The sequence below is a fragment of the Monodon monoceros genome, unplaced genomic scaffold, assembly GCF_005190385.1.
Source record: "Monodon monoceros isolate NGI ecotype Baffin Bay Population unplaced genomic scaffold, NGI_Narwhal_1 Super_Scaffold_7, whole genome shotgun sequence".
In the NCBI taxonomy this organism is placed as follows: domain Eukaryota; kingdom Metazoa; phylum Chordata; class Mammalia; order Artiodactyla; family Monodontidae; genus Monodon; species Monodon monoceros.
The window spans coordinates 60,695,054-60,721,113 of NW_021703784.1; the positions used below are offsets into that span (position 1 = coordinate 60,695,054).

The 26,060-nt window shown below is 56.6% G+C and overlaps 1 protein-coding gene and 1 long non-coding RNA gene across 2 annotated transcripts in view; one reads left to right on the top strand and one right to left on the bottom strand.

Annotated features, from left to right (window-relative positions):
* Positions 1-21,414, top strand: part of TUB (TUB bipartite transcription factor) — a 62,211-nt gene extending 40,797 nt beyond the window's left edge. The window contains 11 exon segments of the mRNA XM_029208725.1: positions 9,211-9,262; positions 9,734-9,896; positions 12,847-12,990; positions 14,172-14,339; positions 15,275-15,396; positions 15,829-16,026; positions 16,300-16,412; positions 17,261-17,375; positions 18,882-18,980; positions 19,204-19,375; positions 19,846-21,414. Coding sequence (XP_029064558.1) covers positions 9,211-9,262; positions 9,734-9,896; positions 12,847-12,990; positions 14,172-14,339; positions 15,275-15,396; positions 15,829-16,026; positions 16,300-16,412; positions 17,261-17,375; positions 18,882-18,980; positions 19,204-19,375; positions 19,846-19,979 — 1,480 coding nt within the window. The 3' untranslated portion in view covers positions 19,980-21,414.
* Positions 21,415-21,498: 84 nt separating this feature from the next.
* On the bottom strand, positions 21,499-25,434 carry LOC114887226. Its single transcript, XR_003791513.1, has 2 exons — positions 24,521-25,434; positions 21,499-21,988 (listed from the first exon to the last, which is right to left on the bottom strand). It is a non-coding gene; the product is annotated as an uncharacterized LOC114887226 (long non-coding RNA).
* Positions 25,435-26,060: the final 626 nt, after the last annotated feature.

Below are 26,060 nucleotides of genomic sequence, written 5' to 3' on the forward strand. Positions count from 1 at the left end.
AGTCGCTCGCCGAGCCCGCGGCCGGGGCCCTGGCGTGCAGCGCGGGCCTCGGCGGGGCCCAGCGCTCCGGCCCGGGAGGATGCGGCCCTGGGCGGCCCGGGAGCTGAGCAGGGCCCCCGCGCCGGCCCCCGCGGGCCCCGGCCTCCGGAGCCGCAGCTGCCGCCCCGCCCCCGAGAGACATGACTTCCAAGCCGCATTCCGACTGGATTCCCTACAGGTACGCGGGCGCCGGCCCCCACCTTCTCTTCGACTCGGGGGCTCGGGCCTGGCCCACCACCCTCCAACGCTGAGGGCTTGGGGCAGGGTCAAGGGTGCCGGGCCAAGGTGCCCACCACCCCGAACTCGGAGCGCAGGGCTGGCTGGGGACACTGGACTGGGGCGCAGGGCAGCTGTACCCTCTTCATCTGGCCCAGCCCCGGGGGCGCGGGTTGGAGGCTCTGGGCCTTCCTGCCCCAACTTTGGGGGCCCCAGTGGACTGAACTAGCGTGCTCCGCTCCCCCACTTATCCGCCGGGGTTGCTGGAAGAGGCCAGTGCTCTGGGCCTGTGTGGGCCTTGGGGCAGTCAGTGCCATGTGGCCGCCTGGGGAGGGAGTGAACGGTGCTGAGCCCCCTCCTAGGCCTAGCACACCGGTCTTAGGCCAGTATAGCGGCGTACACACACCCATACATATGCAGGCATGCATCCACAGGACCAAAGACTCTCCTGCTGGTCGGTTCACACACTCAGGGCATGAATTCCTGGAGACAGTCATTCTGAACCTAAAGCACAGACTGCTTTTATACACAAGCACCATGTATTGCTACACAAACACACACACACACACACACACAGAGATACAGATTCTCGGGCTCACACAGGTGTACTCCTGCCTATCCGTGCACATACACATCCTATATTTGGGGAATACCTGCCTCCCACTACCCACACACAAGACTACTCATATCTTTCAGAGAGTCAGAAATCCACTTGCTAACTGGTTTACACCTGGACACACACCAACTCACAATATATGAGAACTGCGTTCACGTGCACAAGAGCACCTAGGAACCCAGGCACACTCAGGGAAGCATGGCCACCCTGTGTTCCCTGATGCTGTGGTCTGCCCCAAGGACAGCTGGGCTTTCCTGCCTGTGTGGAGGTCGGGGTGGGGGAGGGGTCCCTGGGGCTTGCACAGGTGCAGGCCTTTCTACATCCACTCTACTCCATTCTCTTCATTACCACTGGAAAAGAGCTCATTGCCATGGCAGCACCAGATCCTTGGCCACCCATTGGCTCCTTGGTTGCCATGGGCTACGGGGCTATCTCCAGGCCTCCCCTGAGAGGCATGTGTGTAAAAGGGGTGCCCACTGCTAGGGTCCACTATGTTCTTGCTGGCCCAGGTGCACATGCTTGTGGCTGGTAGGCACAGCCTCGCCAGACCTGCCTTGTATCACAGCCTACCCTCAAAGGGAACTGATTCCAGTCACTGATAGAAAGTAATTCTGACAGAGTTCTTCTATGAGTCTGTCCAGACAGCATCCAAAATGGAAACCAGCTGAAACTGCCTGAGGCTTGTTAAGAGCAGATCCTTCTACAAAGAAGCACCTGTCACTGGCCTGGGGATTCAGAGTTTGTCTTGAGAACTGTTGTTGTCTCTAATCTCAGCAGCTTTGGGGGCTTCAGGGCTTCCCAAGTTAGAATTTGTGGGTGCCCCTCCCACCAACACACACACATGTGTGCACACACACGGGTCAACCCAGGGTTTCTGGTAGACGTATACAGTCACACCTCAGAGCCTCGCATAGACCAGGAGATTCTCCCATCAGGGGACCGGGGCTGTGCTGACTTAGGAGGGCTGTCACCCTGCACAGGGCATCCCGGCTGGGGGCACAAGTCGTTTCCGGAGCATCCTGGCCTTCTTGACAACATGTGGGCTAAGGACCTTCTAGAAGACAGTGCCGCCACAAAGAGTATCATTAACCTTTTCTAATCACCCAGCAGAGGTGCCTGGACAGTGCCTGTGGGCTCAGAGGCCTCTAGTGCTGGGGAAGTACTTGAACGGGGGTGCTGATGGCAGGGTGGTGGCCACAGACTAACTCAGGAGGCAGGGAGGACAGGGGCAGCACATGGGGCTGGGATATGACGGCGTGTTTAGATTATGGCAAGCTGGGGGCCAGGCCAGATCGTGGTTCAAGGAAGCCTCTCCCAGGAGCCAAGGACCAAAGCAACTTGTAGAATGAGTACACAGGTCTTAGAGAAAGTCTGCCTCAAACTGGGGAGGCTTAAGCCTGCCTCTGGGAAAGAGGGCCCTAGGGAGGTCGGGTCGTCTCTGGAAAAGGGCTCTGTCCTCCGGCGGCGAGTGCCCAGGCACTGGCATCCTGCAGAGAGTGAATTGGCACTTGCCCCAGCCTAGGCCCAGCAATGCCATCCCCTCATTCCTTTCTTGAGCCCACACACTCCAGCTGGAGCGCAGAATCCTGCCGCCCCGAAGCCCAGCCCCAGGGAGCAGCTTGGCACCCTTGTGGCCCTGCCCTGGGCACTGTCCCAGTGCTCTGCCACCCTGCCTTCTTGCTCTGTGGCAGGGAGGGTAGGTGTCTAGCTGGGGGCGGGCTGTAGTCAGAAGTTGCCAGACTCTCTCCTGCCTTGCTGGGGTCTTTCTGAGCCTGTACTGTGCCTGGGAAAGCACTGGACTTGGGTGTAGACTTCCAGAATGGGGAGATCTGGCTGAGAGGAGATGCAAGTGGCCTTTTGCACTAGCAGGGCTGCTGACTGCAGTCAAAGCCACATGCCTGCCTGATTACAGAGAAAAGTGGGAAGGAAGGCGGCAAGGCAGTGCACTTGCAGATGAGGGGATGGGTACGTGTGCACGTGTTTTCGTGTGGGGTTTCCCTCATGTCAGACCGGAATGTGTCATTTGGCTTGGGGACCAGAGGTCGGTCGATATCTCGTTAGCTCTCCTGGTGAGGGCTCTGCTCTCTCTGTGGTGGTTGCACCTGCGTCCCCTGGGCCCGGCTCCTTTTCTTTGAAGCAGTGACAGCTGGTGATGATCATCTTAAGGGTAATTGTGACTCAGTTTATAATGATCACAGATTAATCTCACATTCTGACTTAGAAGCGAGCCATTTAGTTGATAAAGTGTAGCAGTTGGAATAGCTTTTTGCCTTTTTTTCTATTATTACTACTACTGATTTCTATTTCTGCCATTCTGTCTTCACCTGTGTTCTTGAGCATTAACTGTCCCTGGTTCATGATTTTACAACTTTTTATGGGTTGTAGGTGGAGGGCTGAGAGTCAGGAAAGCCTGCTGCCCACAGGTGTATTGGAGCGTGGGAGTGATGGCCAGCCCCGTCCTCAGTGCTCTGTCTGCACGGTCCTGCGGCCGTTGCCCGCTGTCTCCCTCACTGGGCCGTGAACTCCTGGAGACCAGGAACTGCATCTGGAGAGCAGCCTGTTTGCCTGGCATGACCCAGCATGGATGTGATGCCCACTACTTTGAAACAAAGTGGCATCCCCAGGTGGATTTTAGGACTTCCTGGCTTTCCTGGTGCCACACCTGTGTTCTCAGCACACCTAAGGGCTGCAGTCCTCTCCCCTCACAGTGGGGCTTTCTGAGTGCTGCTGGAAAAGCACAGCTCTAGGTCAGAGAATGAGAACCTCAGGCAGGAGTGGCCCTCACAGGCTGTCCGGTCCTCTGTGTGAATGCTCCCTGTGTAGCATCCCTGCGAACAGCCTCCATTCAGGTGGACGAGAACGTTAGAAAATCCTCCCTTGCGGTGGTGAGCCTAAGCCTGTCTCTGGGTTTCCCCTCCTCTTGGTCCTCGTTAAGATCCTCCTGGATCCCCCTCCTCTCACTCAGCTTACCGGGGAATGGAATGACTACTTATTAAACAAGACTCTGACTCTCAGTTCTCCCTCTGGGTGGAGCCTCAGAGGTGCCCAGACTCTGGCCCACCGCTTCACTTACGGCAACGGGAAGGAAGAGCAGAATCTCCGCTCCCAGTTCCGCAGGGAGTCTGTCTCCTTTCCCACCGTGAGCGTCTTTGGGAAGTCGTCTTGCTGCTGCCTGGGGTGGAAGGAGGACGCACAAGGTTGACAGATGATTCAGGGAGCAGGGATGCTGTGATGCCCTCAGATTGGTCTCTGCCCTCCTCCAGCGCGGATCCTGGAGCCGCAGGCGGGGGCCTGGGTGTGGCCTGTCCAGCTGTCCAGCACCGAGCAGAGTGAGGCTTTTCCTCCGTCTCTCTGGACCCCTGCTCCTGTCGCTGTCCTCCAGGCCTCGGCACCCCCGTGGGATGGCTTTGATACGGATCAGTCACCTCAAGGCCTCTAAACAAAACCGCAGAGTCTTTCATCAGGCTGCTTGTCAAGCCCTGTCTCCTCCATTCTGCCTGCGTGGGAAGACCTGGGTTTGGGGGCCCACCTGTAAGACTTGACCACTTCCTGTTAGGTTTCCAGGGTCTTCTGAATTCATACTCTCTTAGTGAACAGTTAGTATGTCTTCTACTTTGTGTCACCTGTAAGTCTGCTGAGAGGGCTGCCTTGTGTCAGGTCATCGATAAACTCGCTAACCAAGAGAAGCATGATGCTAGAAACCTCCTTTGATGATGGCATGACGCACTGTTGCCAGAACCTTTGTCCGTCTGACTGGCCTGGCACACCGCTTATGTGGCTTTGTCTCCCCCGCATGGTATCGCTGCCGGTCCCTGCAGCTCCACGCGGAAGCCTGGCTGTACTGTCCTCCTGTCTTTTCTGATAGGTCCGTGGACGTGTGCCCTGACTTGCACACTTGGCCTGACCCTAACGGTCACGTCCCTTCTAGCTGTTCAGTCGACCCCTTCCACACGGTCTTACCTGGGGCCACACGGATCTGCACACTATAATTTCTTCCCCCATCTGAACAGAAGGCTGTGCTTGCATGCTTCCAGCCTTAGGGCAGCTCCTCAGTTTCTTTTTTGTTCTTTAGAGATCCCCAGCTCTGGCTCCTGGTCTCTGTTTGCATGGCTGAGCATTAGAATCACTTGCTTTAAAAAAGGAAGTGTAAGGTGGAGGATTCATTGTGGGGCATCTTCCCCAGCAGGTCTGAATTATCAGGTGAGGCTGAGTGCCCCCAGCAGTTTGGATTCACCTGGTAAGTTTGGGAACCAGTGGCTGGAATGGAGACGCCTCATCTTGTGAGGCTGGAACTCTTGCGAGCAGCGTGGTCCTCTCCCTTCTGGAGCTGCCCCACCGTGTGTCTTTCCTGCGATGTTCCAGTTAGCCACTTGGCAGCAGAAGCCATAGATCTAGACATGCTGGGTGGGCGGGTGGGGTCTGGCATGCGCCACAGAGTTTGCAGCCAGGCACATTGGGTGGTCTTTCCTCCCCTGACAGCCCACTTCCCTGATTGCCTGAATCCAGCAGGGGCAGGTTCCACTGTGACTGAGGGGAAGGAAGGAGGGCAGAGGGCGGGGAGTGGGCACGGAGAGTGGGTCTGCCCTGAGGTTGGCCTGGCCGCCAGGCCTCTGGTCAGCTCTGGTGGATGAGCTGCAGCATGGAGGTGGGGTCTAAGAGAGGGGGCACCCACTTCCTAACTGTGTTGGCCGAGTCTGGCTGTTCCAGCCGTGGGGGAAATGTCCCTGACTCTTTTGTTGTCACACACGGTTCACTCTTCAGATACCTGTCTGGCGCCTCAGAAGAAGCAAGGGGATGTGGAGGGGCTGTCTCCTGGGAGGGGAGGGGGCCACTTGGTTGGCCTTGGGCAGAGCAAATGGACTGGTGGGCACAGCAGACCAGGTTTCTCTGGCCTTCATGAGCCAGTGACCGGTGTTTCCCTGGGCCTCCCTGGTCCTCCCCTCAGCAAGAGGCGACCGTCGTGAAGGAGCCGCCAGGGTCAGCTGGAAGACCCATCCATCAGTGCCCTGTCTCCTGTCTGAGTCTCCTGGCGGGGCTGCAGCTGGCAGCCTGGGCTTGGCAGTGGTTCCATTATAGGAGCCCGAGTCATTAAGAAGCCATTACTGTCTGCTCTCAGGGTTATCGTTTAGTGCTGTCTAGAACAGTGCCGTCAGAAAGAGGCAGGCCTGGGTGTGTCCTGAGGAAGGAAGATGCCTAGGAGAGATTCCGTCACAGGAGATGGGAAGGCAGGGACATCTGGTGGACGGGGAGGGGAGGGGGCCTGGGCCTGCTGCGGAGGAGAGAGGAGCTTCTGTTCTGCTGTCCCTGGAGACGCCGTCATTATTGTCATTGTTCAGCTGTGTGCAGGGGAGTCTTTGTCATTCACCAGGGACAGATGTTGTGTGCTCCGGATACATTGTTGTCAGGCAGAAACACCACCCGGTACAGGCTTGCCTATGCTGGGTGATGTGGTCCACCTGGTGCCTTTGCGGCTCTCCTGGAAACGCCGTGCTGTACCAGGAGCCTGCTGTCCTGCACGTGGCGCTGCCCACTCTCGGAGCCTCCTCATTCGGTTGGATTGTCAGCCCTCCTGGATGGGTCTTGCTCAGCCAGGCGTGTCCTTATTCACCGAGCACGTGTTGCTTCTCCCAGCCTTGCATCGTCCACTCCTGCAGCGTGCCTGGTGGTGAGGGAAGAGGTGGGCGGCTCTCCAGGCACTTCTGGGGTGTCTTGAGTTTTTGGAATCTCTTCAGAAGCCTCACCCTTGTGTTCATCCATCTTTCTTTGAAGGCCAGTGACTAAGTCCATTCTACCTATAATCGTACCTGCTGACCAGTGTTACTAAAGCCTAAGGCTCTTTGTCATTCTCCGCCATCAGGGAAAGGGGTGGGGACAGAGGAAGAGGAAGTGATGCTTTCGTGGAACTGCGTGGAAACTCCATGGAAGTGGGACAGTGGCCTGTGGCAGGAAGACGTCCTCCCCTCATGGATGAGTCGAGCAGCCACTGTGACCAGCAGTTTGGAGGTGGCATTGCTAACGCGAGCTTACCTCTCAGCGGGATGTCGCCCCTTCATATTAGGGGTCAGCGCCTTTCATGGTGTCAGCACCATGGAAATAATCGTCTGTGTCTTGCTCAGCCAAGCCCAGGGCTAGGGACGACCCAGGTGACTGCCCCCGGGCCTGTCCTGTGAGAGTGCAGTGGCTCGCGTCATCCCGGTGAGCCAGGGAATGGTCTCTCCTGCTGGCAGGAAGGGGAGGAGCCAGCACGGCCTTGTGGAGGTGACATGGGCTCCTGTGGCCCAACCACCAGGACATGCCTGAGATGGCAGGCTGCCCTGTGTGGGCCAGGCACAGAGCTTGGCAAGCAGGGCGCAGTTTTGCTCCTCTCGGCCACGTGGCACACAGAGCCAGACTGTAGTTGTCACCCATATCCTGGAAGCCACAGACCACAGTGGACAGTGGTGTTGCACACTCACCCTTTGAAGACGTTTCGCCCTTGCGTTCTCCAGTCAGGCCGTGGACTGGAGGTGGAGAGACAGGAGGAGGAGTTGTAGCCTCTCGGACCTGACAGGGCTCCCAGGCACATCCTGCTCACCCTGGTGCTCCCCCTCCAGCCTGTGGTGTGGTCTTCTGTGATGGAATACTCACCACCCCAGCCAGCTGGGATTTTTCAGAGCTATTCCTGTCCTCTGGGCCTGGCATTGCCCTCAGGGAGGCCACGTGCGGCTGTGCGCTCTTAGGCAGGTGGGCTCCTTTAGGTAGACCGAGGCCTTGACCAGAAGCGTGTCTGTTGAGTCGTGTATTCTCCTGTGCTCTGGCAGCCGAGGGTTTGGTGAATGAGGCTGTTCTGTGCAGGGCCCCAGATCACAGCTGGGGCTCCTCTTGCGTGTAGAGCAGCCCATGGGCATCAGGAAAGTCCTTCCCCGCTGGCAAGTAGGTAGGACAGCTGCTAGTTCAAAATATGCAGTCTTCACAGGTTGTGGCCAGGGAGGTGAAGCCAGAGGTGGGTGGTGGGCTGTCTGCAATCCATGGACTTGCTGCCACCCTTTGGCTGGCTTCCGCAGCACAGGTAGTTTGCCTGAGCTGAGACGACGTTTCAGGTCGATTGTTCCAGGTGGAAGGGGCTACTGCTGTCAGAAGTAGGTGGAAATGCTTCACCTTGTCTTCAGGGTGATGTGACCTCATCTTTCCCCCTTACGTGTGTACTGTACTTAGCTACACACAAGCACACCCGCCTCTTAAACGGGTGTCTGCATGCATTTATGTTCAGGTGTGTGCTTACACATGTAGATGCCCTCACACATTTGGACATCTCCCAGTGCACACGCATGAGATATTCCTGCAGCCTCACACACAAACCCAACACACTTGGACATACCTGTGCAGGCATCCACACAAGGTCTGATTCAGGGGCAGGCTCTGGAATAACTGGGCCAGGGCAGCCTGGAGTTCCCAGAGCTCAGATCCTCAGGCTCCAACCCCACCCCATGCAGCTGTCCTGACCTTGGCTTTATAGGTTTGGGCCTAGGTCTCATGCATGTGTCTTAGACTAGAAACAAAGTTAAGTGGTTGGGGATCCCTACTTGTGCTCTGCCTCACTTGGCAGCAGAGCTGGTCTGTGCGAGATGCTGCTGCCCGTCCCAACACCGTAGGTAGGGACTCAAGGATTTGATGCCCTGCAGCCGCCCACGCTGTGTCTGTGGCCAGGCAAAGGGCCTGGTGGCCGGTTGATGGGCTGTGTCTGCCCTGCGCACATCTGCACCCAGCCCTAGCCATTTCCCGAGGGACTGGTTGGTGTCATAGTTTCACTCTCCCAAATGAAGGGACCTTCAGTCCTCTTTAAGTGGGGTGGTGCGGGGGGGGGGCAGTGTCAGCATTTCCACTTTACCACCTGGAGAGCCAGGAGTTTGCCTTAAACGGGTGGGGAGAGAGTCTGCTTCAGAAGACCCAACCTCCACCAGAAAGGACGGAAAGATGGAGCTGGAGGGACAGGCCCTTGGGTCTGAAGCCCAGCCTCGGGCCTGGCTTGTGCCTGATGCCTCTGGATCTCAGTCAGGCCTGGCCCTTCTCATGGACCCAAGGGGAATGTCTCCTCTATATTCACTGGGGCAGGGCGGACTGGGAAGTCCTTGGGAAGCAGGCATCCCAGCAGGAGATAAGTCCCCAAAGTGGCAGAAAGATGGCTCATGGCTTCATGTCTCAAGCTGGTTCCCAGATAGTAGCTTCACCCTTCCTCCCCCTCCCATGCCCAGCAGCCATGACGGGAGGGGTTTAAAGAGACCAGACGTGGCTGGGGGTGGCCTCTGGGCTGTCCTGGCTCCTTGTGGGCAGGCCCTGAATACTCGTCTCTCCGTCCGCAGTGTCTTAGATGATGAGGGCAGCAACCTGCGGCAGCAGAAGCTCGATCGGCAGGTGAGTGAGGCTGGAGCCGGGCGGAAGGGTGGTCAGCGCTGGCTATCCCAGCCAGAGTCTGGGCCGGGGGCAGGGCTGTCCTCCTTCCTGGGGTGATCCTGCCTGGTGGGGAGAGGGGCCCCTCCCAGGAGAAGAGAGGCGAGCTCTCTCCTTTACCAGCTTGGCATTAGCACTGCCCCGGCATCTGGGGCTTCTGCCGGTGGGCAGCTTGGGTGACCGCAGTTGGACGTCTGTGCTGTGATCCTGCCAGGGCAGCTGCCTGGGCTGACACTTGCCAGCTTCCGCTGGACCCCACGTCTTGGGGCACCAAGGACATGAGGCCAGGGTGGGCTGTGGACCGCACTGTGACCTCTGGAACCGAGCTGAGCGAGCAGGTCCTCTCCGGTCCCAGTCTGGGCCACCTTCCCTTGGGCGAGGCGGTCGGCCCTCTCAGGGCCCGCCAACCCCTGTGCTTGTCCGCTGCCTCTGTAGCGGGCCCTGCTGGAGCAGAAGCAGAAGAAGAAGCGCCAGGAGCCCCTGATGGTGCAGGCCAATGCCGACGGGCGGCCCCGGAGCCGGCGGGCCCGGCAGTCGGAGGAGCAGGCCCCCCTGGTGGAGTCCTACCTCAGCAGCAGTGGCAGTGCCAGCTACCAAGGTAAACCCCACCCTTGGGACAGCCTGGGGAGGCCCCTGCGCTGCAGCGTTAGACCCCAGCACTGCTTTGGGGAGCCCGTCCGGGACTTCCTGCTGCCCTGAGTAGGCGGGGGGCTCATCCTGTCAGGGGTGCCCAGGCCGAGTATGGCTCCCGGCCCAGGTGGGCAGCTGAGTGGGGCAGGCGGAGGGAGGCTGGGACCTGGAGCCTTGGGCTCCTGAGTCCGGTGCCTGGGCCAGAAGGTACAGCTTTATGGACCCTGGAGTTCAAAAGTCCAGGTTTCTGATCTGAAACATTTCCCTGAGAGCAGGAGGCAGCTCCCAGGAGCAGAACAGTCTGCTCCCCGCCAGCATGCTGCCTCCTGAGAGGAATCCATCTCAACTTCCTGCCTGCCCCGTGCCTCTTATGACAGACACCTGTTGCCTCCCCGCCCTGGCCTCCCCACACCCTCAGTGTCCTGGCTTCTGGCCTGCCGGTGCCGGCACGGAGCCGTGCTAGCCAGCAGCCTGCAGCTCCCATCTGTGTACACTCTGGTTCTCGGCAGGGGACTCTCGGCAGCTCATCCTGGGCCCGGGAACCGGGTGGCTCCATTGCATCCCAGTGCTCGGCACCCTCCTTCCTGCTCAGGACCCTGGGCTGAGTGGAGGGTTGGTCTCTCTGAGCCTGAAAGGAGGGCTCAGACTCAGTCCCCGCTCCCCCCTGCTGGTGCCGGCAACCACGGGGGCTTCTCCATTAGCCAGTGACTCTAAGAAGGTTGTAGGCATGTGGCTTTTGCAGCTGGAGGGAGCCACGGTGTTCCCCTCCTTCTGCGGCTTCCTCAGGGCGTGCTGCCTCCAGCCCCTTCAGTCTACTGGTCGTTGCCTCGCCTCGGGGCCCCTTCACAGCAACGCCCCTGTGTGCTTCAGTTCAGCAGCTCGGGCCACAGCTGGCATGTCTATGCTCCACCTGAGAGGCCCTTCAGGGGAGGGTCAGTCTCTGGGAGGCAGTCCCAGCTCTGCTCCACATGGAACTGGCCTCCGGCCCCACCCTAACCTGGCAGGCTTCTCCGCGTGCTTCGTCTGTGGGTGCCGCCACAAGGGTGGCGGAAGTGCCTTGCAGAGAAGGCCCCGGCCATTCTGCATCCAGTGGAGCCTGGCACCTGGCCATCCGAGGCTGCCCGTGGGAGGGGAGCCTGCTCCTGGGACCTCGGGCCCTGCCAGTTGGCGCCAGGGCCAACGTCTAGAGGCTTTGAGAGAGTCTGGCAGGTCACAGCTGTGCGGTCACTTTGGCAGGTGTTTCTTGAGCACTGACTGTGTGCCGGGTAGGGCCAGCCCCGCAGAAAGACTGCAGCCCCTCTGAGACAGAGCGAACGGCCCAAGTCAGAAGACAGCTTGCTCACTTGTCATCTGCTCGCTGGTCCCCATAAGCGAGTCACTTACCTTCTCTGGGTCTGTTTCCTGCCCTGTAAAGTGAGGAAAATTGTGTCTCAGGGCTTTGAAAGTTGAAGCAGCCATGGTGTGTTCCAAGAGCCACTCATCTGAATGCTGTCCCCCGCTGCCACTCCAGACCGGGCTGGGTCTTCTCCACGGCCCCGGCTTCCCCAGCTCTGAGGAGGCCCCTCACCCAGCTGGCTGACCTGGGATTCCGGTTTCCAGGAGCCCCGCCCGCCCTGCCCCCTGTAGCCTCCGCTGCCTCCTGCTCTGCCCTCTGCTGGCTCTTGGTGTTATATACAAGGGGATCATTCTCAGAGGAAGATGAGGGAGTTTGACATAAATCAGAACGGACAGTTTATCCCAGTAATGAGTTTCTGACCTACTGGCCATGCTCATTCATGTTGTATATTTACCCATTGCTTAAATGTTTATTGAGGGTCTATTCGTGTCAGGCTCTGGATTAGAGGCTGGGGGTCCAGGGTGAGCACAAACGGATGTGGTCTCTGTTCTCTTATGGACCCTAAGGTCTAGGAGGAGAGAGAGAATGAAGTAGATTGTTATAGGTGTGCTTTGCAGAAAGAAGCCGGGCCCAGTGAGTGAATGGCAGAGAGCCTGCTCCCAGGCTAGCGGCCAGAGAAGGGCTTCCCCGAGGAGATGATGTCTGAGCTGGAATCTGCGGGATGAATGGGAGTTGGTGGGAGGGTGGGCGGGAGCAATGAGGGCGGTTCAGGCGGTGAGACCGCAAGAGCAAGGCCCCGTGGCAGGAGGGAGTCCAGGACGTACAAGGCACTGGAAGAGCCTGGTGTGCCTGGGACTTGGGGTGCCCGGGAGCTGAGGAGTGTGCAGTTAGACCAAGGGGAAGGCCAGACTTGCAGAAGGATGTCGGTGGTCATCTTATGAGCACTAGGAAACCACCCAAGGACCCTGAGCAGATTGGGGTTCTGAAGTGTGGAGAGCGTGGAGACACCCAGCAGTGGCCCTTCCGAGACCTCTCTGTTGGCGTGCGGCTCCTGTCCCTTATTGTCCTGCCTCAGGGGCTCATCCCATGAGGCCAGTGCAGCTCCCTGGGGTGCTGGCCCTCGCTGTGGTCTCTCCCAGGGGCTGCAGCTTTTCTGTCTTTCACCCACCATTTCGATGGCCCACATTCTCCCAGACGCTCTCCCACCCTCTCCCAGGGGCTGCAGCTTTTCTGTCTTTCACCCACCATTTCGATGGCCCACATTCTCCCAGACGCTCTCCCACCCCCTCCCAGACTGCTCTGCTTCTGGGTTGGCCGTGGTGCGGGCCAGGCTGTTGACTTAGCACCCCGCAGGGGCTGGGGTGGTGCCGCCTCCTTCCCGCTTGGCCTGCCTGGCAGAGACGGCGTGTGGAGGCCCTGGCGGGGCTTGGCCAGTGGTGGGGGAACTGGGAAGTGTTGTGCTGGAGCTCTGGCCTCACCTTGCGCCCGTCTCTCTCGCTCTCTCTCGCTCTCTCGCTCTCTCTCGCTCTCTCTCGCTCTCTCTCGCTCTCTCTCGCTCTGTCTCTCGCTCTCTCCTGAGCAGTTCAGGAGGCCGACTCGCTTGCCAGTGTGCCACTGGGAGCTGCCCGCCCCACAGCGCCAGCCTCAGCCAAGAGAACCAAGGCAGCCGCCGCGGCGGGGGGCCAGGGCGCGGCCTCTGGGAAGGAGAAGAAGGGGAGGCACAAAGGTTGGCTTGCCCTCACTGCCGGCGTCCTCAGGAAGCCCAGCCCCCTCTGTGGGGTTGGCGGGAGGCTTATCCTCCAGACTTCGGGGTGCGGGACCCGGTGGGAGGCCTTGGCGAGGGCCCTACGTGGCACTCCGGGCCCCGCTTCCCAGCTGGCTCACAGGCCGCCTCTCGCTCCTGCGGCACCGGGCTGGCCTGTGGGTGTGGGCAGGCCTCGCGGGCTGCCAGGATGTGAAGTCCAGCTCCCCACCAGGGGGGCCTGAGTGCCTCTACCTCCGCCCTGACCGGGACACTCCCTCCGGGGGGCTCACTGTCTCCCGGCAGCCCGTCCCCACCTTGGGCAGTGCTCAGGCATCTCACGGGCTTCCTCGACTCTTCCCTACTCCCAGTTCCACCCTCTGGGCCCAGACCAGTCTGTTCCCTCTGCTCCTGCCCCTCCAGAGAAGATCCCTGGAGATCAAGGACAGTTACAGGGGCCCCTGCCCCGAGTCCTGTCTCTGCTGACTAGACACCCTGTCTCCTCAAGCCTTGTACACGGAGTGGCTTCGGGGCCTCTGGGTCGTGGTTGGACAGTGGTGTGTTGGGGTCCGTGGGCTTGTGGAGCTGACCGCAGCATTCTGGGTAGAGCCTTGCTTCTGGTCCTGAAGCTGTGGCAGCTTGGGCAGGAAGGTTGACGGGGGATGGGAGCCCCTCCATTCGGGAAAGCAAGTATATGCCGACCTGTCTTTTTTGAGGGGCCCTGTGTGTTTTTACAACGTGTGTGAGTCTGCGTGTGTGAGGGAGAGAGATCAGCATTGACGACACGGAGCTGGCCGCGTCTGTGCCGAGTGGTGGCCTTGCTGTGTCGGATCCAGCCTTGTTCTCCCTCTTGTCCTTTTCACCGTGCAGTTGGTTTTGGAGCTGTCTGCTGTCTGCCTGGGATGTGAGGCATTTCAGTCCTACCCTCGGCCACAGATGTGGGGGAACGGCAGAAGAAACGGAGCCCATGCCCCTTCCTAGCTCACTGATCATTAAGAGGCTGACAGACAGCTGTCATTCATTTTAAAAAAATCGGTTTTGCCAATGAAGTTTTCAGAGGGTCCCCCCATTCTTCCCTCACCCTCTTCCTGGACATCTGAGAATCCAGGCTCCTCCCTCGCCCTCCCCACCCCTGGATGGGACTCAGGAGTGTCCGTGGCCTGCAGGCACCAGCGGGCCAGCAGCACTGGCAGAAGACAGGTCCGAGGCCCGAGGCCCCATGCGGATCCTGACTGTGGGCCGGTCAGACCACGCCCGGGACGAGGGGGAGACAGCCGCTGGTGGGGGCACACGGCCCAGTGGGCAGGACATCCGTGCCACGATGCAGAGGAAGGGTGAGCCCCGTGGGGGTCCAGTGATGCCCCCCAAGCCCAGCCCCAGGTTCTCAGATGCACCCTTCTTGGGGAGCATGACTCTCCTATGTCTGTTCCAGCCCCTCCCAGGCCCTGGTGTGGGGCACACTTGGAGAGCAATGAGAAACTTGGGCAGGGAGGGGCCCCTGATAAGGCTGAGTTAAGGGAAGTGTGAACTAAGATAACCAACCGGCTCGCAGCCCAGCCCTGTCTCTCCCCATCCCCATCTGCCCCCAGGGAGGCCCAGGTTTGGGGACAGGTTTCCTTTCCCTTTGGTTCCTTTGAAAAAGCTCCTGCTTGCGAAATGTGCCCCCTCTGTCTGCTGAGCTAGGGGGTTGAGAGGCAAGGCAGATCCTCCCAGGAAACCTGCTGCCCACATCGTTTCCTGACCATGGGATAGCTTCCTGGAGAGAGGGCTGTCGAGGCACCTTGAGGCTGGAGATGGCAACCCAGGTGTGGAGAAAAACGTAGCCGGGGGCCCAGGCAGGCTTTGGAGAGGAGTTGGTGGGCCCCACGCATCAGGCTGAGTAAGGAGTCGGGCCGGGCCTTTCCCGAGATTTCACGGCCTGTGCTAGCCAAGGCCTCTAGTAGGCCTGAGGCCAGAAGTGGAGGCTCCCAGTGCGGGGTCAGCTCAACTCAGGACTTGCTACACGGAGACAGGGCACCCTGACCGCTCGAGAGGGAGGGTCTGACGGCCGAAGCTGGGAGGGGGCCTGCACCTGGGATAGTGACCAGCCCCAGCTCTCGTACGCACCAGAGAGAAGGTGTCCTTGTGTGCATCTGGTTGTATGTGTGGGAGTGTGTGGATGCACGTGTGTACATACAGTTCTGCACGTGTGGGTGACTCAGAGCCTGGGAACCGGTGACCGGGCGTGCCTGTGTGACCGCTCGTCCCTTCCTGCTCCTCTGTGGCCCAGGCGTCTCCAGCAGCATGAGCTTCGACGAGGAGGAGGAGGATGAGGACGAGAACAGCTCCAGCTCCTCCCAGCTGAACAGCAACACCCGCCCCAGCTCTGCGACAAGCAGGAAGTCCGTCAGGGTGAGTACGGAGCTTCCTGCTCAGCAGAGGGGCAGACAGCAGTGTCACCCAGCTGGGAGGGGAATGAGTGTGAAGTGACGGGGAGCTGGCTTTTCTGGGCCAGGGGCTGGGCCCAGGTGCCTATCAGGAGCTTCTCCGGCCTGGGCTCTTCTGTCCTCTTCAGCCAGGCTGGGGGCTGGGGGGAGCTGGAGTTGGACAGGATGGCCCCTGAGAACCTGCCCATTTCCTCCTTCCCCACCCCCAGGGCTGCTGAGGTGAGGGAAGGGCTAGGAAGCTAGCTGCTGGTCCCAGGGCCAGGATAGCTGGGTCCACATCCCAGGGGGCCTGCCCTGTCTCCCACCACTACCACGTTGGGGGCAGCTTTGGATACCAGACCACCAGTTTCAGCTGTTCAGGGTCCCTGGGGCTCAGGCTTCTCCTTCTCCTCCGTAGGAGGCAGCCTCAGCCCCCAGCCCCCCAGCCCCAGAGCCGTCGGTGGATGTTGAGGTCCAGGATCTTGAGGAGTTCGTCCTGAGGCCGGCCCCACAGGGGATCACCATCAAGTGCCGCATCACACGGGACAAGAAGGGCATGGACCGGGGCATGTACCCCACCTACTTTCTGCACCTGGACCGTGAGGATGGGAAGAAGGTGAGGTTGGCTTGGACACACAGTTTTCACCCTGTGGGCTTGAAGTCCTGGGGGCTGGAATGGGACTGGAAGCCTCAGCTCCAGCACTGACCTGCCAGTTCCCCCAAAGAGACAGAAGCCTCTATGCCTGGTCAGTGTATATGTGTGTGCACACCCATATGTTCAAGAGCTGAAGCAAGGGAGTCACTCGTGAGTGCAGGTGTGTGAGTGGCACCCGTGATTGTGTGTGGACTGGAGGCCGGGCCTGGAACATGACCCTGCTCCACTCCCAAGGTGTTCCTCCTGGCGGGAAGGAAGAGAAAGAAGAGTAAAACTTCCAATTACCTCATCTCTGTGGACCCAACAGACTTGTCTCGAGGAGGGGACAGCTACATCGGGAAGCTGCGGTACGAGCACTCCCCCAGGAGGCCGGCAGGGGTGGGGCAGGCAGGGGCAGGCTCTGTAGAGGGCATCTCCTGTCCCCGAGGGAGATCCAGGCCAGGGGTCGATCCTCTCCCAAAGTCGTTTCTATCAGATCAACCATAGGCCCAGGTCTGTGCCAGCCTAGAGCCGATGTGAAGATGGGCCTCACATGCCCTACCCTAAGCTGCTCCTAGGCAGAGGGGATGCAGGCCCGCAAAGAGGGTTGGATCAAGCCCTAGGGTGTCAGTGATGATGTAGGCCACCGTGGAAGAGCCGCCTTAGCCCCATGGTCAGTGCCAAGGGGCATGGCTCAGAGTGAGCCCTGGAGGGAAGAGAAAGCAACCTGAGGGTGGGGGAAGGTGTGCTGAGGAAGAGTGCCCGGTTTGGGAGCATAAATCAAGCTTAGCAGTCAGGAGCTAAAGCTGGAGATGGGGCTGGATCAAAGCTCACAGGCTGAATGGGACAGAGTAGTAGAACATCTCCACCCTCCATGGGGTGCTGAGTCCCCTCTGCAGTCTTGTCAGATGCCACTCTGGTGGCTCACCTCCCGTGTAGGGAGCCGCTCCTGTTCCTCCAGGGACGTTATGTGGAACTCAGATTTCCCTGAACTGAACCGAGATGCTCTTTGATTAAACTCAGAGCAAGTTGAGGCCTTCTGTCCAAGAAGCGCCTCCAGAGATGGGGATTCCGTGAGCAGTGTGCCTGTGCCCCCAGGTCCGCTTCTGGCCCAGCCCAGAATACTTTGCAGGCTCGCCACAGGACAGCCTCTGAACTGCTCCATGCCTTGGGGCACAGGGTGCATGACCCTATACTGATCGTGCCTGTCCTTCAGGTCCAACCTCATGGGCACAAAGTTCACCGTTTATGACAATGGAGTCAACCCTCAGAAGGCATCATCTACTTTGGAAAGTGGAACCTTACGTCAGGAGCTGGCTGCTGTATGCTACGTGAGTCATGGGCTCCCGGGTCTCTGGTCTCCAAGTTAGACGTGACACTCAGGACTTGCACCTATCTGTGGCCTATCCCATCTACCTTTACGGGCAGACACGGAGGCGCAGTGGAGTGGCCCCTGCCTGGGACAGGACACAGCTGGCCATCTGCTTGGCGAGTTCTGGGGACTAGGCCTGGCTCTCTGAAGCCCAGCCTGGATGCCTCCTGGAAAGGAGGAGGCAGAAGGCCTGGGTTCCTGCTGGTGCAACCTTCCAGTTCTCCCTCCGGTGTTCAGGTCCTGAATGGACTGTAAGGCCCTTTGCATTATCATCTCATTGAATATTCAACCTAAGAGCTCCATCCTATCTTCTTGATTGTATAGATAAGGAAACCTAAGATCAGAGGTTGAGTCACTTGCCAATGTCACACAGCTCACAGATGACCAAACTGGAATGAATATAAACACAAAGGGTTTCTCCATCTCATTTCAGAATGAGGGACTGGTACCATCAGCCTGGGAATGCATAGCTGTTTTGTATGATCCAGTGGTGCCACCTGCTGGTCGGCTTTGGGGAGGCAGTCTGACTCTCCAGATACTGAGCCCCAGGTGCTATTGGAGGCCCTGAAGAGATAGTAGTGAACAGAGAGACAAATATAGACCCTTATGGGATGTGAACCCTTAGTGGGAAGATAAGCTATAAGACAGTCATATAAGCAAAATAAATATGTTCTGATAAGTGGTAAGAAGGAAAAAATAAAGCAGGGAAGAGGCCTATGAATGTCCTTTTAGGAAGGATGGCAGGGAGGGCCCCACCAAGGTAGTGCTTAGGTAAAGGCCAGAAGGAAGTGAGAGCCAGCTGTGCAGGTGTCGGGGAGAACACAGCGAGTGCCAGAATCCTGGATGCCTGGCATGCAGGGGGAACAGCAAGGAGGTCAGAGAACGCAGGGGAGTGGTGGAGAGAGGGGGTAATGGGGCCGTATGACGTGAGGCCTTGCAGGTCGAGGGAAGACTGTCAGCTTTTACTCTGAAGAGGAAAATGATCTGACTGACCAGGACCACTCACCGCTGTGCGGAGAACAGATGACGGGGAGGAGGGCGGGGCGGTGAGGAAACAAGGATTCCAGCTAAAGGCCAGTACTGCGATCTTGGTGAGGGATGGTGGTGGGGAAAAGTGGTTGAATTCTGAATATAATTTGAAGGAAGAGCCGACAGCGTTTGCTGATGGATTAGAAGTGGGGTGTGAGGGAGAGGGGGGGAGTCAAGTATGACTCCAAGCAGTTTGAGCAGATGGAAGAACTGAGATGCTCTTAAGTGGAGCGAGGAGGACTGTAAGAGCAGCTCATTTGGGCAGAGTGGAGATTCAGGAGCGCACTTCCGGACATGGTAAGTTTAGAGATGCCTATTAGACATGTGAGTGGTGGAAGCGAGCTCAGCTCAACTTTATTCCCTCCCCCCAGTCTCTCCAGTAGGTAAGTTGAGTCCTCACGGGGCCAGTGTTGAGTTCTCTGTCGCTATTTCCTAGGAAACAAATGTTTTGGGTTTCAAGGGGCCACGGAAGATGAGTGTGGTTGTCCCAGGCATGACCATGGTTCACGAGAGAGTCTGTATCCGGCCCCGCAACGTGAGTCTCTACCCCATCCCACCTGCCTTCCCCATTATCCCAGCGTCTGCATGAGCGTCTAAGGGCAGAACTCCAGCTGGTGTGTATGTGTGGAGGAGACACAGTGTGAGAAGCCCTGGAGGTCTAGGGAAATCTAAGGACTCCCACCCCTGGGGCAGATCCCTCTTTGGGGTGGTCATGGTGCCAAGGCCTGGGCCTGGCTCAGCTGAGGCTGCCCTCCCAGGAGCATGAGACGCTGCTATCACGCTGGCAAAATAAGAACACGGAGAGTATCATCGAGCTGCAGAACAAGACGCCTGTCTGGAATGACGACACGCAGTCCTACGTACTCAACTTCCACGGGCGCGTCACTCAGGCCTCCGTGAAGAACTTCCAGATCATCCACGGCAATGACCGTGAGTGTTTCTGCCCTGACTTATTACTGTCCACATGATACCCGGGGCCCTTAGCTCAGGGTTCAGCTCACCTAGCCCTGCCTGTAGAGGTCAGAGTTTAAGGACATGGATTATACGGCTTAGATTAGATGTAAAGAACTTTCTAACCATAATGACTGGGAGGCCCTGGAGGAACCTTCTCTGGAGCCCTGACCCTAGATTCTGTGCACTCAGCAGAGTCTCAGGCGTGGGAACACCCTGTGAATGGACTTCCTCTCTTCTTCCCTGTCTCCTGGTGTTTGTATGCATCTTTCTCCTCTGCCACCTGTTCCCTCTCTCCTGCCACTTCTCCCAATTGGTCTGTGTTTTACCTCCTTTGGGATTCTCTTGGCTTCTCTGCTTCTCGCTCTCTCTTCCCTCTTGTGATCTGGGTGTCTGTGCTTCCCCATCTCCGCCATCCCTGCTCTGCCCACACTCGTGCCTGGCTCCAGCGGACTACATCGTAATGCAGTTTGGCCGTGTAGCGGAGGACGTGTTCACCATGGATTACAACTACCCACTGTGTGCGCTGCAGGCCTTCGCCATTGCCCTGTCCAGCTTCGACAGCAAGCTGGCCTGCGAGTAGAGGCCACCTCGAGCCCTCTGGGGTTGCCCAGCCTGGAGTGGAGCTGCCTGCCTGCGGAGACAGCCCTGCCGACCCCCTGTACATAGGCCTCGTGCCAGGTGACCCTTTGGCTCTCAGTGGGCTCCGGGGCCCAGCCATCCAGGAACTGGCTCCTGCGCCTCCACTGCTGAGGCAGAGGGGTGGGGGAATCTGAAGGGACCAGCGTGAATTCTTCCTGTGCCCCAAGATCAATGCCCCCCCCCCCCCTTGGGTTAGTATTCTGCTGCAGTTACGTTTGCCAAGCTGAGCAGCCTCTTCAGCCGGGGGGGCAGGAAGAGGTGTAGAGGGAGAGGAAGCACAGTGCAGGGCTGCTGGGGCCCGGCCACGCACTCAGCCCAACTGTGAGGGGCACAGTGAGTGTGTGTGTGGTAGTGTAAGTGTTAGGGCACACCTACTTTACAGAGCAGAGGGCTGGGGAGCCGAGCCTGGCCCTTACAACTACACAAAGTCCTCCAGCTTCAGAAGGCCTCAGCTGGGCCTGGGAAGAGTTACGGGCATGGGGAAAGGTGAGTGGTGGGACCTTGCCAGGGTTGCAGGGGCCTGGCTGTGGCTGTGGGAATTGGCTGGTGGCCTAGGGTTTGAGCTCATTTGATTTCTCTGTGTGCACAGAGGCAGCAGGCGGCCAGCCCCCAAGGTCAGATCTCTTATAGAGGATGGGGCCTGCAGGACGCAGGCTCAGCATACAGGCGGCGCGTGGGACAGGGCTGTTCCCCAGGAGCTCCCTGCTGAGCAGTCCCTGCACAAACCCCACGAACCCCAGCCCCAGACTGCACACAGGTAGGCGTGCCTGGAGCTCCTGCCTGTGCTTCAGCTCCCACTGCAGTCAGCCTGGGCTGTGGTTGCTGAGGGATTGTATGTGGTTCTTCTTAGCTGGGAATGGGACACGGTAAGGAGAGCAGGAAATGTTTCAGAACCACAAAAGATCAGAGGTGGCAGGACCCTGAGAGATCATCTAGAAAGTAGGACTTGCCCTGGGTCACCTGGCTGGTTAGGGGCAGAGTTCGGAGCTTCAGCTCCCTTGATTTCCTTGTTTCCACCATCCCCGAAGAAACTGCTCTCTCTGACCTTCCTAGGGCACAGTCCGCATGCCCGTGCACCTGATTCCAGAGACTTAGAGATGTTCAGTGGGAAACTGGGCAGTTCCCTGCCGAAAGCTGTCTGGATTTTTGCATGTCCGTCTGATAGTGACTGGCCTGGGCCCGGCTCCTCCCCGAGGGCAGGCCTTAGCAAGGCTGCTGCCTATTTTGCTATCTAGGTGTGACAGGTGGGTTGTGAGTGTTCAGGGCTGCGCCTGATCTCTCCCTCTGCCGCCCTCCTCCTTGGATGGCACCATCTACTCTGAAGACTTGGGAAGTCCTGCATATTTGTCATTTACCCTGACAGAGGCTACTCGCCCAGATGGAGATCGGAAATCAGTGGGAAGCAAGCAAGAGTTGTTCCCCACTTCAGAATAGATGTGCTTGGAAAGACTACATAGAAGTTGGTTTTTTAAAAAGTAAACATGTTAGCAAGGCTCTGAGGTGAAGTTGTTCTGACTTCAGTGGGAGTGGTATGCTCTCATTTCCTGGTAATCTGGGTTTTCCTACGTTGAGTGCTTAAAGCAAGGCATTCTTGTTCTAGCAGGGATCTGCCCACACCTGGGCCATATGTCTCTGTGAGAGGCCCCTCCAATGATCCAGGTTTTGTTAACATGGTCTAGTTTCTGGACAGCTCTTGACTTGGGGCCATCTTTAGGGCACTAGAACCTTCTGTACCGGAGCTGGTCCACTTGCCAATGAAATACTGTCGCGCCGTCCTCCTGTCCATAGTCCCAGTTTGGCTCTTCCTTTCTTGACTTTGAAAAGAGAGACCTGCTGACATTTAGAATGATGGAAAGTAGATGATCTCTAAAGTCGAGTCAAGCTGTTTCTCTGGGTGGGTGATTTTAAGGTAGAACAGGTTGGTTCTGGATCCTCATGAGCGAGGGGATCCTGGGGCAGAGTGGAAAATACATCAGAAGCACAATGGAAAACTAGTCCCCTGCTTTTTCCTCTAGTACACAGGGGAGGGGGTTGAAAGGTGTTTTTTTCCGTAGGGTCAGGAATGTGGCCTGAGAGTCCCAGCCTGGGCATGGACAAGGGTAGCTCAGCAACAAAACCCTCTGTTGGGCATTGAGCGACCAGCAAGAGCACTCGAGTCACCTGCTTAAGACCCCAGCCTCGCAAGGAGGTCTGTTCTGAAGACCCCATTCCTGGTGATGCTGGTTTTCCTTGACCACTGGCCTCATAGCCACGGGCCCAAAGACTCATAAAGCTGCCGGGGCCCCTGGAGGCCACCTGGGCTCAGCCTCTCCCACAGGAAGAGTTCTTGCCCTTCATACCCTCTAACCAGATGGTCCTTGGTTGGGCAGGGAACTTGGTGATGGAATGAGCCGTCCCTAAGGGTGTTGGGTAGCTGGGACCTTAGGCAGCTCCTCTGTAACTGCTCCTAGCTCTAAATCCCTCCTCCTGGGGCCACACCCCCAAACTCTATGCCCTCTGCCCCCAAACAGTTCTACAGAGCAGTGAAGTTCACTTCCTTAACTCTTCCCCAATTCTGGCTTTTCTTTCCTTCTGGCTCCAAGGTGCTCTGTGTCTGTCTGTGTGTCTGTGTGTCTCTGTGTGTATTTGGGGCAAAGGGCAATCTGTGAACAATCAATTGAGGTTTCCTATTACAATCATATTTCTACAGATGAATAGGAAAGGAATAAGGATGTAGTTATGATCACCAGTGGATTTTGTTCATTTCGTGCTCTTTGATCGGAAAGTATACTTGGGAAAGTACCAACTCTTTCTCCCAAGGTTCTGATTGGGAAGACACCATCCCAAAAGTTTAGTTCTTCAGTTCCCACTTTGCATTACCTGAAGAAATTGGTGTGTTGCATGTGTGCTTTTGGATGAATTTGAACTTATTCTAGTTGAATGTGCCTTAAAAATCATGACACTAATTCAGAACGAGCATGTAAGGTCCAGACCCATGCTGAGGACAGGTGTTAAAAGCCAGGGAGTGTGATAATCACAGGCTAGAAGACAACATTTGGGGCCCACCTTCTTCACTGACAAGGGCAACAAAATTGTAGATGCAGACATCGTCTTTTGCTCTGGAAATGGTGGGGCATTTACTTCTAAATGAATTTACCATATATTCAGAGGCAGTTCTGAATTTAGCAAGCCACAGTGATGACTTCAAACTAAGATGCTTGTGCTTTCCTTACAGTGAGGGGAGAGGCTGGGCTGGCTCTGTCCACGGCTTTGCTATGCAAGCACAAATTCCAATTCCATCTCCTAGATGGAGTCCCTGGCTTTCCCTTCCTGCGGGAACACCAGCCTGCCCCTCTCTACAATTCTTCGCCCCAGCTGAGATTCCCCTGTGACCTCAGGCTGCCAGGTGGCCCTCAGGGCACATTTTTCCAGATAGCTGAATGAGTTTGCTTTCTTCTGGTGCCCAGCACTGAGTGGGGCCTGACTCCCCTGCACTCAGGGCCCAGCGTTGGGACCCTACACTGGCCCTGGGCCCTGGCTTGTAGAACTTTAGCAGCCCCAGGAACAGGCCAAAGGATGGGCTCATTTGAGTTTAGTGGTCACCTGTCCTTCCATACCTCCTGTTTGTAATTTTCTGTCATCTCAGGATATGGGGGGAAAGGTACAGCAGAAGTATTTGGGACGGGTTTGGTTTTTGAATTTTGCAACCAAGTTGAGAGGCAAGTTGGTCTTACAGAAAGCACTACTGCACTTAGTAACCATGTGGTTTTGAGCAAACCACGTGATTTCTCTAGGTCTCTTTTCTCACCTACGAAATAAGGAGGTTGGACTGTCAACAGCTTGCAGTAGGATTCAGGGTGAATGAAAGTTGATCCTTGCTCTCATCACTTTCTAGCTCATCACCGTGCCTTTTTTTCTTTCCTAAGAAAGATGTCGCACCCCTTTTCTCTTCTGTTGTCCCTCTCTCCTTCCCTATCAAGGTCCAGGCAGAGCTGGAGATGAGGCCAAGATCCAGAATTTCCTAGAGAGTAACAGAGTGGCTTAGAAAGGGAAGCCCGACTCTGGCCTCTTTAATCCTGCATTTGGTGACTAAGGGGACTTAGGATGGTGACACGTCTCTTGCTGGGCGCATACATTTAGCCAGTTTTCATAATGCCTAGAATGTGTATGTCTATTTGCACAAGATTGTCTTTTCCTATTTGGAGTGGTCAGACATTTTATTTTTGTTCAAAATCATCAAGTTTTAGACAAACTTGCAAAACTGTGCTTTTATTAAGTGACTTTTTGAATAAACTCTTTGGTATTCTGGAGCAAATGTATTTATTTATTGGTATGTGCAATGACAAAGTTGGTATTTTCCCATGTTGACATTATGTATGTTGTAGAACTTAGTGTTTGTCTAAGTACAGACCACAAACCATGTATCAACAAATTAAACTTGACCTGTTTCAACACTGCTGTGCACTTTTTTCCCCCTATAAAAGAAAAAGACATGTTTCTTACCTAAAAGTTTTTTCCTACATCACTCATTCCTTCTGTCCTAAGAGCCTCAGGGGTGGGCAGGAGGTGGTGGTAACAAGGGATCATAGCTTGTATAGAAACCATCACATATGGGTGGAAACTGTCTTCCCTCTGGCCGTGCTCGTCAAGTTTAAGGATGGTCAGAACCACACACGCAGAGGCTGGATGGGCTAGAAGAAGGGTAAGGACAGAAGGTACTTAAGTTAGAGCATCCTCTGCAGGGTCCGCTGTGCCAGCTGGAAGAATGGGCTGCTGCTTCCTAAGTAAACCCCTGTGGGCCTGCCCCGTACGAACAAAAACAGGGCCATAGAGCTGAAAAAAGGTGAGAAAGGCCCAAGTGGTAGAAATAACATGAAGACCCAGCCACTGGGTTCCTCTAGCCCTATGCAGAGCAGCCTAACCTGTTTAAACAGGACTTGGACACACTACACACTTGGGAATTTTCTTTTCGGCCTGTGGCAGATCTGAAGCCAACAGCAAGGGAGGCTGCAGTTGTGGCTGGAAGCAGACACGAAGGCTATGGGTCTGATCCTGAGGGAGGAGGTCAAAACTGAAGTCACCCAGAGATTGCAGGACCTGTGCTCTGGGCCATTCCCAGCAGTCAGGGGAGCCTTGGAGGGTGTCAAGGGCGACAGCCCAGCAGCACAGGACTTCATGACAGAGTGTGATGCTGTTGATGGCACTGGCGTGAGCACCTAGCACAGGCTACACCCTGGACAGACACTACACACAGCATTGCGAGGGGGGTATTATTCCCAACGCATAAGTGAGGAAACTGGTGCTTAGAGAAGTTAAGGAGTAATCAAGAAAAAGGAGAAATTTGGCCTATTTACTTTGTATAAGAAAATGGGAAAGGAAAAACAAGGTTAGGTACATTTTAGAAACACTTGTGTGAAAATGGTCAAGGCAAAGTCTGTGATACTTCACGTTTTTCTCATTGCTGGGTAGCTGAAGTATTAGATTTTCCTTTGGTACATAAATAGTCTGGGTTGAGGGAATCTTAAGAGTGTGGTAATAAGTAGGGTTGGTTTATTTATTACCCCAGATTTGGAGTTTTTAGTGTGGTCAACAGCATTTCCTACCTGAACTGTGGCCTCTCTCCTTGGCTCTGCCTCTGGGAAATAACATTTTTGCAGGGCACTACTAAAAAGGGAAGAGATTTTCGTTGTTTAGTGGTCAGGTTAAAGACAAATCTCGTAAATAGCCCTGGACAGGGTCCATGGAGAGTCCTAGTTTACAGCTATTATCCTGGCATAATTAAAGCTCCCTTTTCCCAAGTCCTAGTTTACAGCTATTATCCTGGCATAATTAAAGCTCCCTTTTCCCAAAGTGTCCCAGACTGGACCATAAGTCATTGGATCATCCAGGCCATAGAGGGTGCAGAGAGTGGGGTCCTCACAAGCCATCTCTTCTAGAGGCCAAACGTGCCCGCACTCCTCGATGCAGCTCTCTGGGCCTGGCTCCTGAGCTCACATAGCACTAGTCCTGGAACTAAGGAGGTACTCTCCTTGTGCTCTTATTC